This window comes from Triticum aestivum, chromosome 2A (assembly GCF_018294505.1).
Source record: "Triticum aestivum cultivar Chinese Spring chromosome 2A, IWGSC CS RefSeq v2.1, whole genome shotgun sequence".
Taxonomy (NCBI): Eukaryota; Viridiplantae; Streptophyta; class Magnoliopsida; order Poales; family Poaceae; genus Triticum; species Triticum aestivum.
The window spans coordinates 186,461,890-186,476,341 of record NC_057797.1 but is presented as its reverse complement, the minus strand read 5'-3'; the positions used below and the strand labels follow the sequence as shown (position 1 = coordinate 186,476,341).

The 14,452-nt window shown below is 46.2% G+C and overlaps 1 protein-coding gene and 1 long non-coding RNA gene across 4 annotated transcripts; both read left to right on the top strand.

The window, feature by feature from the left end:
* The first annotated feature begins 6,650 nt into the window (after nucleotides 1-6,650).
* Nucleotides 6,651-9,190, top strand: LOC123188259 (uncharacterized). 3 transcript variants are annotated; one of them, XR_006494460.1, is made up of 3 exons: nucleotides 6,655-7,364; nucleotides 7,713-8,609; nucleotides 8,717-9,190. It is a non-coding gene; the product is annotated as an uncharacterized lncRNA (long non-coding RNA). The 3 variants fall into 3 exon arrangements; XR_006494458.1 differs by having other exon boundaries at nucleotides 6,662-7,119; nucleotides 7,237-7,364; nucleotides 7,713-9,190; XR_006494459.1 differs by having other exon boundaries at nucleotides 6,651-7,364; nucleotides 7,713-9,190.
* A 1,112-nt stretch (nucleotides 9,191-10,302) lies between these two features.
* Nucleotides 10,303-13,679, top strand: LOC123188258 (heat stress transcription factor A-3). The gene is made up of 2 exons (XM_044600308.1): nucleotides 10,303-11,034; nucleotides 12,268-13,679. Exons 1-2 carry the CDS (start codon nucleotides 10,618-10,620, stop codon nucleotides 13,348-13,350), a joined length of 1,500 nt encoding a protein of 499 aa, XP_044456243.1. The 5' UTR covers nucleotides 10,303-10,617; the 3' UTR covers nucleotides 13,351-13,679.
* The last annotated feature ends 773 nt before the right edge of the window (nucleotides 13,680-14,452 follow it).

Sequence of the window (14,452 nt, the reverse complement as noted above, 5' to 3'; positions counted from 1 at the left end):
ATTGGGCCTACATGGGCCTTAAGGGAGAAGAGGAAAGGAGGCAAGAGGTGGCCGCGCGCCCCTCCCCTTCCTAGTCCGAATAGGACAAGGGAAGGGGGGCGGTGCCCCCCCCTTTCCTTTCCCTCTTCCTCCTCTTTCCCCTTCTCCTTCTCCAACTAGGAAAGAAGGGAGTCCTACTCCCGGTGGGAGTAGGACTCCCCCTTAGCGCGCCCTCCTTGGCCGGCCGCCCCCTACCCTTGGCTCCTTTATATATGGGGGCAGGGGGGCACCCTAGTACACACAAGTTGATCTTCGTGATCGTTCCTTAGCCGTGTGCGGTGCCCCCCTCCACGATATTACACCTCGGTCATATTGTAGCGGTGCTTAGGCGAAGCCCTGCGACGGTTAAACATCAAGATCGTCACCACGCCGTCGTGCTGACGGAACTCTTCCCCGAAGCTTTGCTGGATCGGAGCCCGGGGAGCGTCATCGAGCTGAATGTGTGCCAAGAACTCGGAGGTGCCAGAGTAACGGTGCTTGGATCGGTTGAACCGGGAAGACATACGACTACTTCCTCTACGTTGCGTCAACGCTTCCGCTTCGGTCTACGAGGGTACGTAGACAACACTCTCCCCTCTCGTTGCTATGCATCACCATGATCTTGCGTGTGCGTAGGAATTTTTTTGAAATTATTACGTTTCCCAACATAAAGATCTTCATAGAATATGTAGAAGCCAATATGAGCATCCAGGTTCCGCTATTGGTTATTGACCGGAGACGTATCTCGGTCATGTCTACATAGTTCTCGAACCCGTAGGGTCCGCACGCTTAAAGTTCGATGACGGTTATATTATGAGTTTATGTGTTTTGATGTATCGAAGGAAGTTCGGAGTCCCGGATGTGATCACGGACATGACAAGGAGTCTTGAAATGGTCGAGACATGAAGATTGATATATTGGACGGCTATATTCGGACACCGGAATGGTTCCGGGGGTTATCGGATATATACCGGAGTACCGGAGGGTTACCGGAACCCCCCCCCCCCGGAGGTTATTGGGCCTCGTGGGCCCAATTGGTGGAAGAGGAGAGGCGGCCAAGGGGCAGCCGCGTGCTCCTCCCCTCCCAAGTCCGAATTGGACTAGGAAGGGGGCGCCCCCCCCCTTTCCTTTCTCCCTCTTTCTCCTTCCCTCTCCTCTCCTACTCCAACATGGATAGGGGGGAGTCCTACTCCCGGTGGGAGTAGGACTCCTCATGGGGTGCGCCAAGGGTGGTCGGCCCCCTCCCCCTCCTCTACTCATTTATATACGGGGAGGGAGGCACCCCCTAGAGAGACAACAATTGATCCCTTGGATCTCTTAGCCGTGTGCGGTGCCCCCTTCCATCAGAATCCACCTCGGTCATATCATAGCGGTGCTTAGGTGAAGCCCTGCGTCGGTAGAACATCATCATCGTCACCACGCCATCATGCTGACGGAACTCTCCCTCAAAGCTCGGCTAGATCGGAGTTCGAGGGACGTCATCGAGTTGAACGTGTGCAGAACTCGGAGGTGCCGTGTGTTCTGTGCTTGATCGGTCGGATCGTGAAGACGTATGACTACATCAACCGCGTTGTGCTAACGCTTCCGCTTTCGGTCTACGAGGGTACATGGACAACACTCTCCCCTCTCGTTGCTATGCATCACCATGATCTTGCATGTGCATAGGAATTTTTTTGAAATTACTACGTTCCCCAACAGTAGAGGCTACTGCCAGCCTGTTTGGCGGTAGGGATGTTTCCTACCGCCAAGGTCCCTAGCGGTAGGCTGTTACACCCTACCGCCATGGACCCTGGCGGTAGCAAAAGGGTCAGATCTCGATTTTTTTAAAACTAGGGTCAAATCTCAATTAAGTTTCAGAAAAGGGTCAAAACACAAAATTTTGCCAGGTATAGTAGCAGCTAGCAGCGACAGGAGCCGGTTGGGACTTGGGACCATTATTGATGATTACACTCTCATCAGAAGTCCCACACTCGTCGCATCGTGGACCACAAGCCACAACTTACGTGCACCTCGCCAACGCATGAAGGAAAGCCGGAAAGGTGTTCTCCTCCTCAACAACGCAGACCGGCAGTGATCTTCAGGGCATGGCCAATGCATATCCCCAGGGTGTTTCTCCACATGCCATGTAGGATCGGATGTAGGTTCGAATGGTGTAGCGGGATCCTTAGTAGGAGGCGGGTGTCTGGGAAGAAAAATTATGGTCCAATGCAAAAAGTTGAAAAGTTGGAGTGGAAAATAGAGATGTATGTGTACCGGAGTCTCTATTTTTCTTTTGCTTAATGAGGCCCACTAGTGGTAGCTTGCGTTGAAGAGAAAAAAAATCAATGTAGATGCTTCAACCTACTTTTCTTATGGGGCATCTGTATCCATATGCCACCATTGTACATGCTCTCATGCTACTGTGTGTAGCGACTAGCGAGTGCATTCTGAGCAACTTTCCACGCAAAGATCTGTACTCCTCAAAGGGCATCACCAACAAGGTATTTCCATGGAAGATCCGAGACCTTACGCATGAGAAAAGTTTGTAGTCTACCTTAGTGCTACTAAAAATTATTATGAGAGAGGAACATTTGCTTGTAGGCTTCTCACTAATATTAACTTTCCTCTCTTAATGTTGAAAGTTTTGAAGTTGCACTTATTTTGCCTTCCTATGATAGTTGATTCTTGCTCACAAAATACCTACAGATAAGAAGTAGGTTAGGCTTAAATATGCTTGCCATGTGTTTCATGATGCTTCCGTTATGTTTCAATTCTTATCTTTTATGTGAGCATCATTGAAATCATCATGCCTAGCTAAAAGGCATAAAAGAAAAGTGCTTGTTGGGAGACAACCCAACATTTACCCCTACTATTTTTGTGTTTTCACATGATTAGGCTACTCTAGTAATCATGTTTTATAGCTTTTGTTTTAATAAAGTACCAAGTAAGGCCTTTGAGATAGTGTGGATGATAGTTCACTTGATTCTATGCAAAAACAGAAACTTTTGCACCTAGTAACAGAATTGATCTGCTCCGCTGGAACGTGATAAATTCTTGATTTTTTTACAGATGATTGATATACAAATTTCCCACGTTGTCCTAATTTTTCGGAATTTTTCGAGTAGCATAAGTATGGTCGTTGCCCAGATCATTACAGATTGTTCTGTTTTTTACATATTCTGTTTTCAATGCATAGTTTGCTTGTTTCCTAGTTTCTATGGCTTATATTGCTCAATATAAATTGTGAAAATGTTAAGGTATAGTAGGTATTGTGTGAGAAAAATTATGAATCATGTTTTTGACAGTACCAAAGTGAATGATTTTCCTTTATTATACTAACCTATCTCACGAAGTTTCGTTAAGTTTTATGTGATTGAAGTTTTCAAGTTTTGGGTGAGATATCGATATGAGGAGAATAAGGAGTGGCAAGACCCTAAGCTTGGGGATGCCCAAGGCACACCCAAGGTAATATTCAAGGAAAATCCAAGCTTGCCCCGGAAGGCGGGGCATCCCCTTTTTTGTCTCCAACATTATCGGTAACCTCACTTGAAGCTATATATTCATTCGTCACATGATATGTGTTTTGCTTGAAGCGTCATTTTCTTTTATTCGTATTTGCTTGATGATATTAAGAACAATGTTTTGTATCTTTTATTTTAATAAAAATGTCAAGTATAGCCTTTACCATGCTTATTTTGCAAGTCTACATGTTGCTATTTGAAAACAAAAGGTTTTCTATCATTTTTTGAATTGTTATGGAAAGTCAGAACGTGATAAAATCTTGAAATTTTTATACAATAAGCTATGAGAATACAGTGTGGTAATTTTTCAGAATTTTTGGAGTTATAGAAGTATGAATCTTGTTGCATTCTTTACAGATTGTACTATTTTGACAGATTGTTTTTATGTTGGCATTGTTTGCATATGTTTGCTTGTGTAATGATTCTATTTGAGGATATGACTATTAAATATGCAGAGGCATTTAGTATGCAATGTTAAATAATAATTTTAGTGATTTGCTATAGTAGAGAATAATAAGGTTTTTGCATTGATTTATACTAACTTATCTCACGAGTTCTTGTTGAGTTTTGTGTGGATGCAGTTTTTAAGATTTAGGAAAACCAGGATATTAAAGAAATTAAGGAGACACAAAAGCTTAAAGCATCTAGAGGCTACATCCGGGCTCCCCAACCCCCTCCCATATACGTCCGGGTAGACGTCCCGTTCACTGATCGATCAAAAATAGCTGACCCAAACATGCTCCTCATACCGGCCCCGTATGCCCGGGTTGACCGGAACCCCTCATATCCAGCCCAAATTTGGGACGTATATGGGGAAGTTCGGACGCGCCCAGGCATGTCAGCCACGTCGGATCCAGCCCACACTGGCCCACCCCGACCCCACATATATTTGCCACCATCCGCATCCTAGACCACACCCTAGCCACCCCACTCCAATTGTAAGCTCCCCTCCGGCCTTCTCCAGCATGGCGGACAACGGACCCGACTCCGACCACTCCCAATCCGTGGACTAAGGCATCACCTCATGCGGGAACGAGGAGGATATGGACGTCTACCGCTCCTAAGAAGTGCGCCCCGACTGAGGTCGGATTCTATCTAGCGGGAATCCATTGTGTCGGCGCAACTGACGCTTGGATCCGTCAGAGCTGGAGGCTCTAGGTCCATCTGCCGCCTCTTCTCAGGTGCTGGAGAGTATGATTGTTACAGAGATCATTGTGCCCGCCGTGCAAAGCAGATGATGCGGGAGGCCGAGGCCCGTCTCACTGCTGACATGGTGGAGGCGAAGGCGACGAATGCGGCGTCATGCGCTGCCTTGGACGAGGAAGCCACTCGTGCCCGCATCCTCTAAAAGCGACATAGGAGGAACAAGAGCGCCCTCTCTCGAGCGCAAAGCTGAGTGGCCCATTGCCATGGCTAGACTGCCCCCACCCCCCAAGAGGAGAAGGAGGACAATGATGGGCCGAACAGCTTCAGCGATGAGCGGATCCGACTTGATCCATTTTGCGTGTTTGAGGGCTACTTTCGCGTCAACGACGCCAAGGGCGCCGACAAGGACAGGGTCAGCCGTGGATGATCTTTATCCATATCTTACTATGTATGTAGAACATGCCAATTTTTGGTTGTTCGATGACATGTATTGATGTAGCAGCCGTGGATGATTGTAGAGTTAGTTTATCATTTGGTTGTATGGATTTAGGGTTTGCTAAATGAGATACCCGGTTGTGAAACAGAAAATTTGAGAGGTGATCGGTCATTGTGTGCGGACGCGCCCGACGCATCCGTGGACATTTGAGGGGCGGGATTAGCTATATATGGCTGTAGACGGAGTGATACATTTGACCACTTGCCAGTTACATTTGTGCCAAATATTCCCCCAACTTTTTTAGAGACTGTATACTAACAAATGCTTACATGCATTCATGAACACTTACTCTTAGGCACACACACATACCCGATACCGAACCGACATAACATCTTGAAATTGATAAAGTCATCATAAATATCTCATAGTTAAAGAAACATATGCTCCCACTAGATGAACATCGCAGAAAAAAATACAAGCATGAGTGTTAAGTCCAAAACTTAAACCCTGATGCGCTTGTTCCACCAAAAAACCTAAACATTTGATGAGTTACGCACGGTTCGCTCCCCTAGCGTTTTTCATGTCGTAAAATCAACCGAACTAGGGCCTATCATCTAAGTATCTAGGACTGCCAACCTACATTGGAAAAGCAAGGAAAAAGACCTTTGAGTATATAAAGGAGAAAGTGTGGAAAAAAACACAAGGCTGGAAGGAGAAGATGTTGTCAAAAGCTGGAAAGGAGATACTAATTAAGGCAACGGCACAGGCAATACCGGTTTACACAATGGCATGTTGTGACATAACAAAGTCCTTGTGTGAGCAACTGAGTTCCATTATAGGGCGATAGTGGTGGAGCCAGATGGATAAGCAAAACAAAATTCATTGGGTGTCATGGGAGAAAATGACTAAACCAAAAAAGATGGCGGGCTAGGATTTAGGGACTTATACTCCTTTAATCTGGCTATGCTAGCTAGTCAGGTTTGGAGAATATTGCAAAATCCGTCATCTTTGTGCGCTAGAGTCCTAACTGTGAAATACTACCCGGGAAAATCAATGTTAGAAGCTACCCCCAGCAAGGGTATCTCTTATGTTTGGAGGAGTATACTCAAGGGGATTCAGCTTCTAAAGAGGGGTATTATCTGGAGGGTAGGTAATGGAGAAAGTATTGAGACTTGGAGCGACCCTTGGATCCCAAGAGGAATTACAAGGAGAGTTGTGACGCAAAAAGGAAGGAATCTGGTAACTAGAGTGGCTGAGTTAATTGACCCCAGCACCAATACATGGGATACACAACTTGCCCAACAGACCTTTCTACGTGAAGATGCAAACTTAATATTGCAAATCCCCATCCATGAGCATGCAGATGACTTGCTGGCCTGGCATTTTGACAAAAAGGTATTTTTTCTGTGAAATCTCTCCCTATATAATAATAAAGCACGGATTGGGTCTTCGGGTTCACCGTCGCGTCCTTTTTGCAAAATAATCCCTATTGTTTTAGGTATTCAACCCGCACTCACGTCCCTAATCCCTAAGTGAATTAACGATTCACGATAGAAAAAATGTCCCGAATAGGTGCTGCATCGCCCCCACCGCTTCGCCTCAATTGGCACCAGCGCAGGCCACCCCGCCGCTCGACCTTGACTCGCACCAGAGGCGACCACCACCATCCTCGCTGCTCCCTACCCTCCCCCAGCCCGATATGGATGCCTAACCCGCGGGAACGGGCAGGCGGACGGCGGGCGATGTGAGGCGCGGTGGCGGCACGAGGAAGATGGGCAGATCCGGGCACGGCGTTGACCGATCTGGCGGCTGGTGCGCGGCTTGTTCCGGTCCCAACGACATCCTGCTCATCCATAGAAGGAGAGAGAAGGGCCCGAGGGAGAGAGGAAACAGATGAAGAAAGGAGAAGGGGCATACGCAGGGTGAGGGAGGAAGTCGCCGGCGGTGGCGGCTCCGGTGACTGGCCGACGGGCTTGCTAGGCAAGGCTAAGGAGTACGCTAGCCTGAGATTCGATAGAGGTGTGTTTGATTTTTAGATTTGGGCTGAACAACCAATTCTTGGGTAGATTTATTCGATGTACTGATGGATCATCCTCTGGAGTGCATGAATTGAATGAATTTCTGAATTCTGAGCAGCATGAATTGAATGAATTTTGCACCACGGGGAAGAAGTTGTGGTGGCGGCGAATTATGTAGCCATTGTCTCTCACGACTGCCGGCCCCTGCTCGCGACATCTCTACTGAAGCCGCCTCTGCCTACTCTGGTGTGTTGCAGCTCCTTACTCTAGCCACATGTCGCTTGCTCTCCCGCTAGCCTCTGCCTGCTCTGGTCTCGAAGTTGATGACACCCTGATGCAAAGCTTCCACAATCATCCGCTCCGTCTCAGCTTAAGAATCATGCTCGCACATTACCTGTCAACTAGATTAGTTCATTGCGTATGTGTGTAGCCATGCTTTCGTTTTAGTAATCATTTGATATTACAGTTTGGTTACCCTTTTCTGCTTTGTTAGAAAAAACATGTCCAGCTGCAGAAAAGGAGTTTGTATCCAGCTTGACCTCCATAGCAGGAAGATTTTTGTAATCGTTCTATCAATGTTCTATTAATGGACAGAGGAGGAGAGCAATGGAAATAACACCCCGTCGTGGTCCTGGTGCTTCTCTCCGTGGGTTCGCTTGCTCACCTCGGCGTTTGCGGCTTCTACAGGTACGTACTAGACAACTACCCATTGTTTTTGTTTTCTATTGACAGTTTGATCGCTTCATCAATCCTTCTAGAGGGTCTTGACAGGAAGGACTGAGCAGCCATTGTGCTGGAGTAGACTGTGTGACAGGTTTTTTCCTCTCTCTCCTACCCGTGATTGGTTTCTTTGGTGAAGAAAGCATCACTGTCTTTCAATACATCATGGATGCTCAACCTGTATGTCTACATGGTACAAGAATGAAGATTAACCATTCAATCTATTGATTCAGAGTGAGACAAGGGTGAAACAGAATAAGCTCATTTTTGTGATGAGTTCCCTAGGCCCCAGAAGGCCAGAACTAGCATTTTAATTACAAAATTCAGTTTTTGATCACGTTATTTCAGTTTCATTATAGACCTTATAATATTTTTTATGGATTAATATAAGGTTTATAATATTTTGTGGAGCAATCAGTTGTGCATAGAAAAGAGCTCACCTAAATTAATGACATGTTCATCTTATCTTCGATTAAAAAAATTTGCCCCCTAATATTCAGTTCTACTGAGAGTTGTAGAAGGCAAAAATCCAGCAAATTAACTCAAGTAAGTGTTTTTGTTATTTCCCAATGTAATTAAAAATTTTCTTCTCAAAATACGACATGGTCATTGTCGGAAAAGAATATTTAGCATGAATGTAGGTGCTTTCATATGAAGCTGGACATGTTTACAATGATCGACCGGATACCGTTACACGTGTCCTGAATATGAAGTTTAATGATTTCTGAGAAGATGTTAAAAGTGGACATTTGTTTCGTACAATTCAAGCATGTAAGTTATTTACATACTGATTTTATCCTGCTTTGTTTTAATCTTTTCATTTATATAATCTAACTTTGTCCATCTATTTCTCTTCCTCTATTTTGCGGTTATCCAAGTTTATACATGATGGAGTTCCAGAATAGAGGCTTGCCTCATACTCATACTTCAATTCGGCTTATATGGAACAATCATGAGCCTTCGGCCTCCTTCATAGATGGTTTGATTTCGGCTGAGATACCTGATCGTTTGGTTGAGCCCTGGGTTATGCTCTTATGGATTAATTTATGGTTCACGGTCCATGTGGAGACTACAAAGTAAAGTGTGCATGTATGAAAGATGGATTGTGTTCCAAAAGATTTCCCAAAGATTTTAATGAGCAGACGTCGGTTGATGATAGAGGCTTTCCTATATATCATAGACGTGATTTGGGTTACTATGTGAGGAACAAGGGTACTGTTAAGCTGGATAATCGATGGGTAGTTTTCATATAATAGTTTTGGTAATGTAATTATTAATGTATTTTTCTTCTTGCGAAGCGTACTGGCATATGTTTGCTTTCAATATACATGGTCGTGAGCCTGCAGTGGAGAGATTGGTTGTGCACCTTCCTCGATTCTTCATTACGAGTTACCTTGGAACCAGGAAAGTTGCTTTAATTTTTGTTGATAAGATGACAAAAAATAATGGATACAATTATGGAGAAAATAAATTACTTTGGCTTAACAACCTACAACCAACTGAGCCATGCTTGTCATACTACTATCTGCTGCCATTTCATGGTATTTTCTACTCCCTCCGTTCCAAAATAGATGACCCAACTTTATACTAGCTTTAGTACAAAGTTGGGTCATCTATTTTGGAACGGAGGGAGTAGCTCTTATCCTGCAAGTGTAGCCAACTCTAATGACTCACGACAAAGACTCACATAGTGCATGATCACATCTTATCTTTCATGGTAATTCTGCACTTTGAAGGAAGTTTGTTTCTTTTAGGGAAACCAATGTAGTTTATTTTGATCCAAATCCAATAATAAAATTTGATCAATTCTTGTATAGTCTATGGAAGTTGCATATATTTGTCAGGATTAATCAGCTTGATTGATAAGTTATATTTTTCATTTTGTAGTCTGTATCTGGTGAAACTTTATAGGCCAGTTACACATATTTAAATAGTGTCATTTTCCTTAAAAAAGATTAGCGTTGCATGTTGATAGTAGCATTGGCCAATAATTTCAGACCGAATAGAATCTAAGATGAGACAAGCAGATGGACTGCGAGCTATAACTGAGTAGTGCACAACGACAGATAAACTAACAAATACGAACTCTTATTTGTTTTGTAAGTGTTGCAACACACGGGCATGTGATTCATGGTTCGGACAATGCCCGTAGCAACGCACGGGCATATTTACTAGTCTGCTTATAAAGACACAAGAGATCGAGAAGCTTTGTCGGGTCTAACATCTTTCTCCAGTGCAGCTGTTGAAAGGAAAAAGTAAGGAATGGCAAATTATCAAATCGCCCCATATCATCAACCTGAATCGACCGAGCATCCGCACACAGCCCGCTCTCGCGCCATCACCAGCTCATCGCCCGCCCACTCCACCACGTCACTCCCCTCCGCCACGTGACGGGAGAAGAGAGGTAAAATATCTGCTGCTTTCTTCACCACCAAGCAAAAAGCTCCCGCCTGGCCTCTGCTGGGCTGCACTTTCCTTTCCACCCCCAGAATCGCAGATATTTCCGGCACCGCCTTGCCCTGCGTGGGCCAGAGCCGCCGCGATCCGCCCCGCCGCCAAGTGTCCCCGCGCCTGCCGACTGGGGCCCGGAGCGGCGGTCAAACGTCACGCAGGGGCACGGCACGCCCTATCCGCTTCTGCAACTGCAGCTGCAACGCGGCGTGCCCGTCGCCGTCAACAGTATGTCGGTTTCACCCGGACCGAAGCCTATAAACGCCGCGCCGCGCCGCCCCGCCTCGCCCCGCACCGCCCATTCCGGCCATCCGCCAGCGCGCGGCGCATGGACCACACGCACACCGGCACCAACACCACGCCCGCCGCAGTCATCGCCTCCGCCTCCATGGACGCCGCGCTGCTGCCCGAGCCCAAGCTCGAGATGATGCTGCAGCAGCAGCCCTCGCCTGCGGGCCACTACGCCGCGCTGGACCATCACCTGGTCCCGCCGCCGCCCGCGCTGGTGGTGCCCTGCGAGCCGCCGCGGCCCCTCGAGGCGCTGCTGCAGGGGCCGCAGCTGCCGCCGTTCCTGTCCAAGACGTACAACCTCGTCAGCGAGCCACAGCTGGACGGGGTCATCTCCTGGGGCCCCGCCGGCAACAGCTTCGTCGTGTGGAACCCTTCCACCTTCGCCCGTGACGTGCTCCCGCACAACTTCAAGCACAACAACTTCTCCAGCTTCGTCAGGCAGCTCAACACCTATGTGCGTATCGCATCACTGCCCAATCCTCTGTTTTTTTTTTCTTTTGCAATCAATCACTGGACTATTCATGCGGCCGTACTCTGCTCGGGAGATACTCTGTTTCTGCTAGGTTTCTGGCACTCTGTCTGTTTCGGATGCTCTGTTTTCTTTTTGTTCCTCTTGGTTTCTGCTGTTGTACTCTGCCCAACTCTGCTATGTATATATACACTCTTTGTACTTCCCTTGATAATTTTAGTGAGCGGAGTTGTGGTCTGTAATGCCAACCTGGCGTTTCTTTTGTGAGCGGAATTGTGGTCTGTAACGCCAATTTGGCCTTTCCCGAAAGAACTGGATTATCTTGATCACTGAAATAATCGTGATTCCTGAGGAGTTGATCCTGTGATGGCAAGCTTAACCATTTGCTGGGATGCGACGCTGCTCGCGCTCAAAGGTAAGCTTCGCAATCCAAATCTGTATACGCATCTGTATCTGCCCATACTGCAAATTCCTTCTCTCCAAATAGAAAAATAAACGCGGCAGCATATTTTGTTGGTTTTCTGCTGCTCTGCGTGGCCATGCATTCTTCTCAACTCCTCAGCCTGCCTCCTTCGCAGGTTTGGTCTGGTGCAGCTTTACCCCTTCTAATTTATCATCTTTTCATATTGACATATTTCTGAGACTTTAGCACCGTGTATTTCAAAATACAGTTTTGCTAAAACACATCTAGATGTGCCCTAAGTATTGCACATCTAAGTCCCATGTCCTTGATTTTACACAGAGATTTGTGCAAATATTTTCCTCTTTTTTCTTTTTCCTTCCTAGTTTGATTGAGCCACTTAGATGTGCAATAACTAGGGCACATCTAGATGTGCCCTAGACACTATAAATACCATAGTGCATCTGCTGCAGATTTCTTCTAAGGTTACTGAAGAAATTTTTTGGTGGGTAACACTGTTCAGCTTGCTTCCTGTGGGATTGGAAGGGGGGTGATGTTGTCAGTATGGAGCAATTTGGTTCAGTCTTTGTTCAGTTATAGGTGGCAACTACTAGTGTATTAATAGGTTTTAGTCTGAATGACACTAAAAATGTTCACCCGAGCTCATTTGAGCTCGGGCTCAGAAACACCACGTTCCTGAACTTGGCATTTTGACCGAGTTTATGACTGAACTGTTGTGAAGAATTATGATGCTTGTTCAGTTTCACCTTCTCCTCCTTGTCATTGTTAGTTTGTAACATCTTTTTCATATTTATCAGGGTTTTCGCAAGGTTCATGCTGATAGATGGGAGTTCGCTCACGAGGGATTTCTGCGGGGCAGCAAACATCTGTTGAAGACGATAGTCAGGCGCCGGTCCTCGCCGACGCAACAAAGCAGCCTTCAGCCTGGTTCATCTATCTTCAGGAAGATACAGTCTAGCTCTTCTGGTGAGCCCACTCTGGACCCTGAACTGCGCTCCCTGAGAAGAGAGAAAAACGCGCTGCTACAGGAGGTGGCCAGGCTGAAGGAGGAGCACAATCAGACGATCGAGCATCTGAACGCACTGAACCAGAGGCTGGAGACCGCGGAGGACCGGCAGAAGCAGGTGGTCTCCTTCTTGGCCAAGCTCCTTCGGAACCCGGATTTCCTGAGGCAGCTCAAGATGCACAGGGAGAGAAGGGACGGGATCGATTCCGCCAGAGTGAAGAGGAAATTCCTGAAGCATGTGCCGCATGGCAGCAGAAACTCAGGCGACTCCAGCTCGCCGCGCACCGCAGAGAGTACATGTTCCACTGCACATCCAGTTGCGCACGACGCCATTGCAGACCTACAGAGTTTTCTCCTGAAAGACACGGACCTTAGTGATGGCATGCTGCCGGGTAACTTTGGGCTGGACGGAGTCGAAGCATCAGACGACATCGGGGCTTTGGTTCAGGTATTTGACCAGCAAGATCTCGGAACCGGGGCCGAGCTGCTTGGAATTCCTCCAGTTCCTGGTGCTGCTCATTGTCAAGACCCCACGTTTGGCAGGTCCAAGGGGAAGAATGTCATGTGTCCAGGAGGAACGGATGGCACATCGTCTCAAGCCGACTGCCTCGTGCCATTACCGGGCAACGTGGGCAAACTGATGGATGCGGATGGTGAGCAAATTTGGGGCGCCGATACTTTTTTTCAGAGTTCTTGCAGCGGCACCAGTCAACAAACCTATGTTAGTGATCCCTATCTAATGGAGATTCCCGACAAGCCTGAGAGATTCTGGGAACTCGATTTTGATGCACTGGATGATGGAGATCTGCACCTGGACAAGTGTGTTATCGGCGACCCTGCTCTTGAGCAACACAGAGGAAACATGAAGCCATAGATCAATCGCGAAGCGGGGGAGTTGTAGGTCTGATGCTCGATCCACCTATCTTAATAACCATACTTAGCTGTGAGAAGTGCCATAGTTATTTGATATTTAGGAGGCTAGTGAACTCCTGGATGTGCTCACTATGGCACTAAGAATTAGTAGTAGTGGTGGTACTAGTATTAGCGGTTTGTTTTTGTTTTCCATTCATTCACCCTACTGTTTTTGAATGGAAAATATTATCATGTCATTTGCTTTGTTTTTGTTTTCCATTCATTCACCCTACCCTTTTTGAATGGAAAAATATCATTGTGTAATTTTCTCGGAGCAAGTGCTCCGGCCAATCGTCGTGTTTCCCAACTATTGGTGTACCACTAGAAGCATACGCCCGCACTTTGCTGACCCATTTAAGTTTTTGGCATTGATGTGGGCTAATCAGGCATTGTAATGTTGGCTGAATTCACAAGTCCAAAAATGGGGAAACAGAAACTCACAAGCAGCCATTAAGCAATTTGAACACATATCACTGCTTAAGGGTCCATAATTCATAATTCTAGACATGAGAGTAGTATGGATATGGAATTGTTCATGCATGGGGTTGTACAAGGGGAAGGATTATACAATTGTTGCCACAATATTGATTGTTTTACATGGCACGCTGGACAACCCAAATTACCTACAACATTTAAAGCTGAAATAAACTTTTTTTAGAGAAAAGGGGCTTCTGTCCCGGTTCCATTTTGATAAAAACGAGATCATACAGAGTTTTGTAACTTATTACAAGCGACAGAAGTATTACCTTCAGACAGTTTCAACAGGCTACTCGTCAAAGAGGGAAAGAACTGGTTAGGATAAAAATGAGCATACCACTCCACCTGACCAAAGGGTCTAAGATCGAAAAATAAGAGAGGTAATATCACTGGTAGTCATAGAATTTGGGTTCAATGTTCAGTTTGGTGCTAGAACTTTTAAAATACAGAATTGCAGTCATTTAACTTGACTCAAGCGTGCACATCCGGTTCAAAATATGTTGCGGGTGTATCCATACGTATGGGCCCACCTGTCAATGACTGATGGCGCTCAGCCAACACATATTTGCACAAAGCACGCTTGTATT

Coding starts and splice junctions, on each gene's coding strand:
- LOC123188258 (XM_044600308.1), top strand. CDS start 10,618: ATGGACCACACGCACACCGGCACCAACACCACGCCCGCCGCAGTCATC. Junction 11,035..12,267: donor TCAGGCAGCTCAACACCTAT/GTGCGTATCGCA, acceptor CATATTTATCAG/GGTTTTCGCAAGGTTCATGC.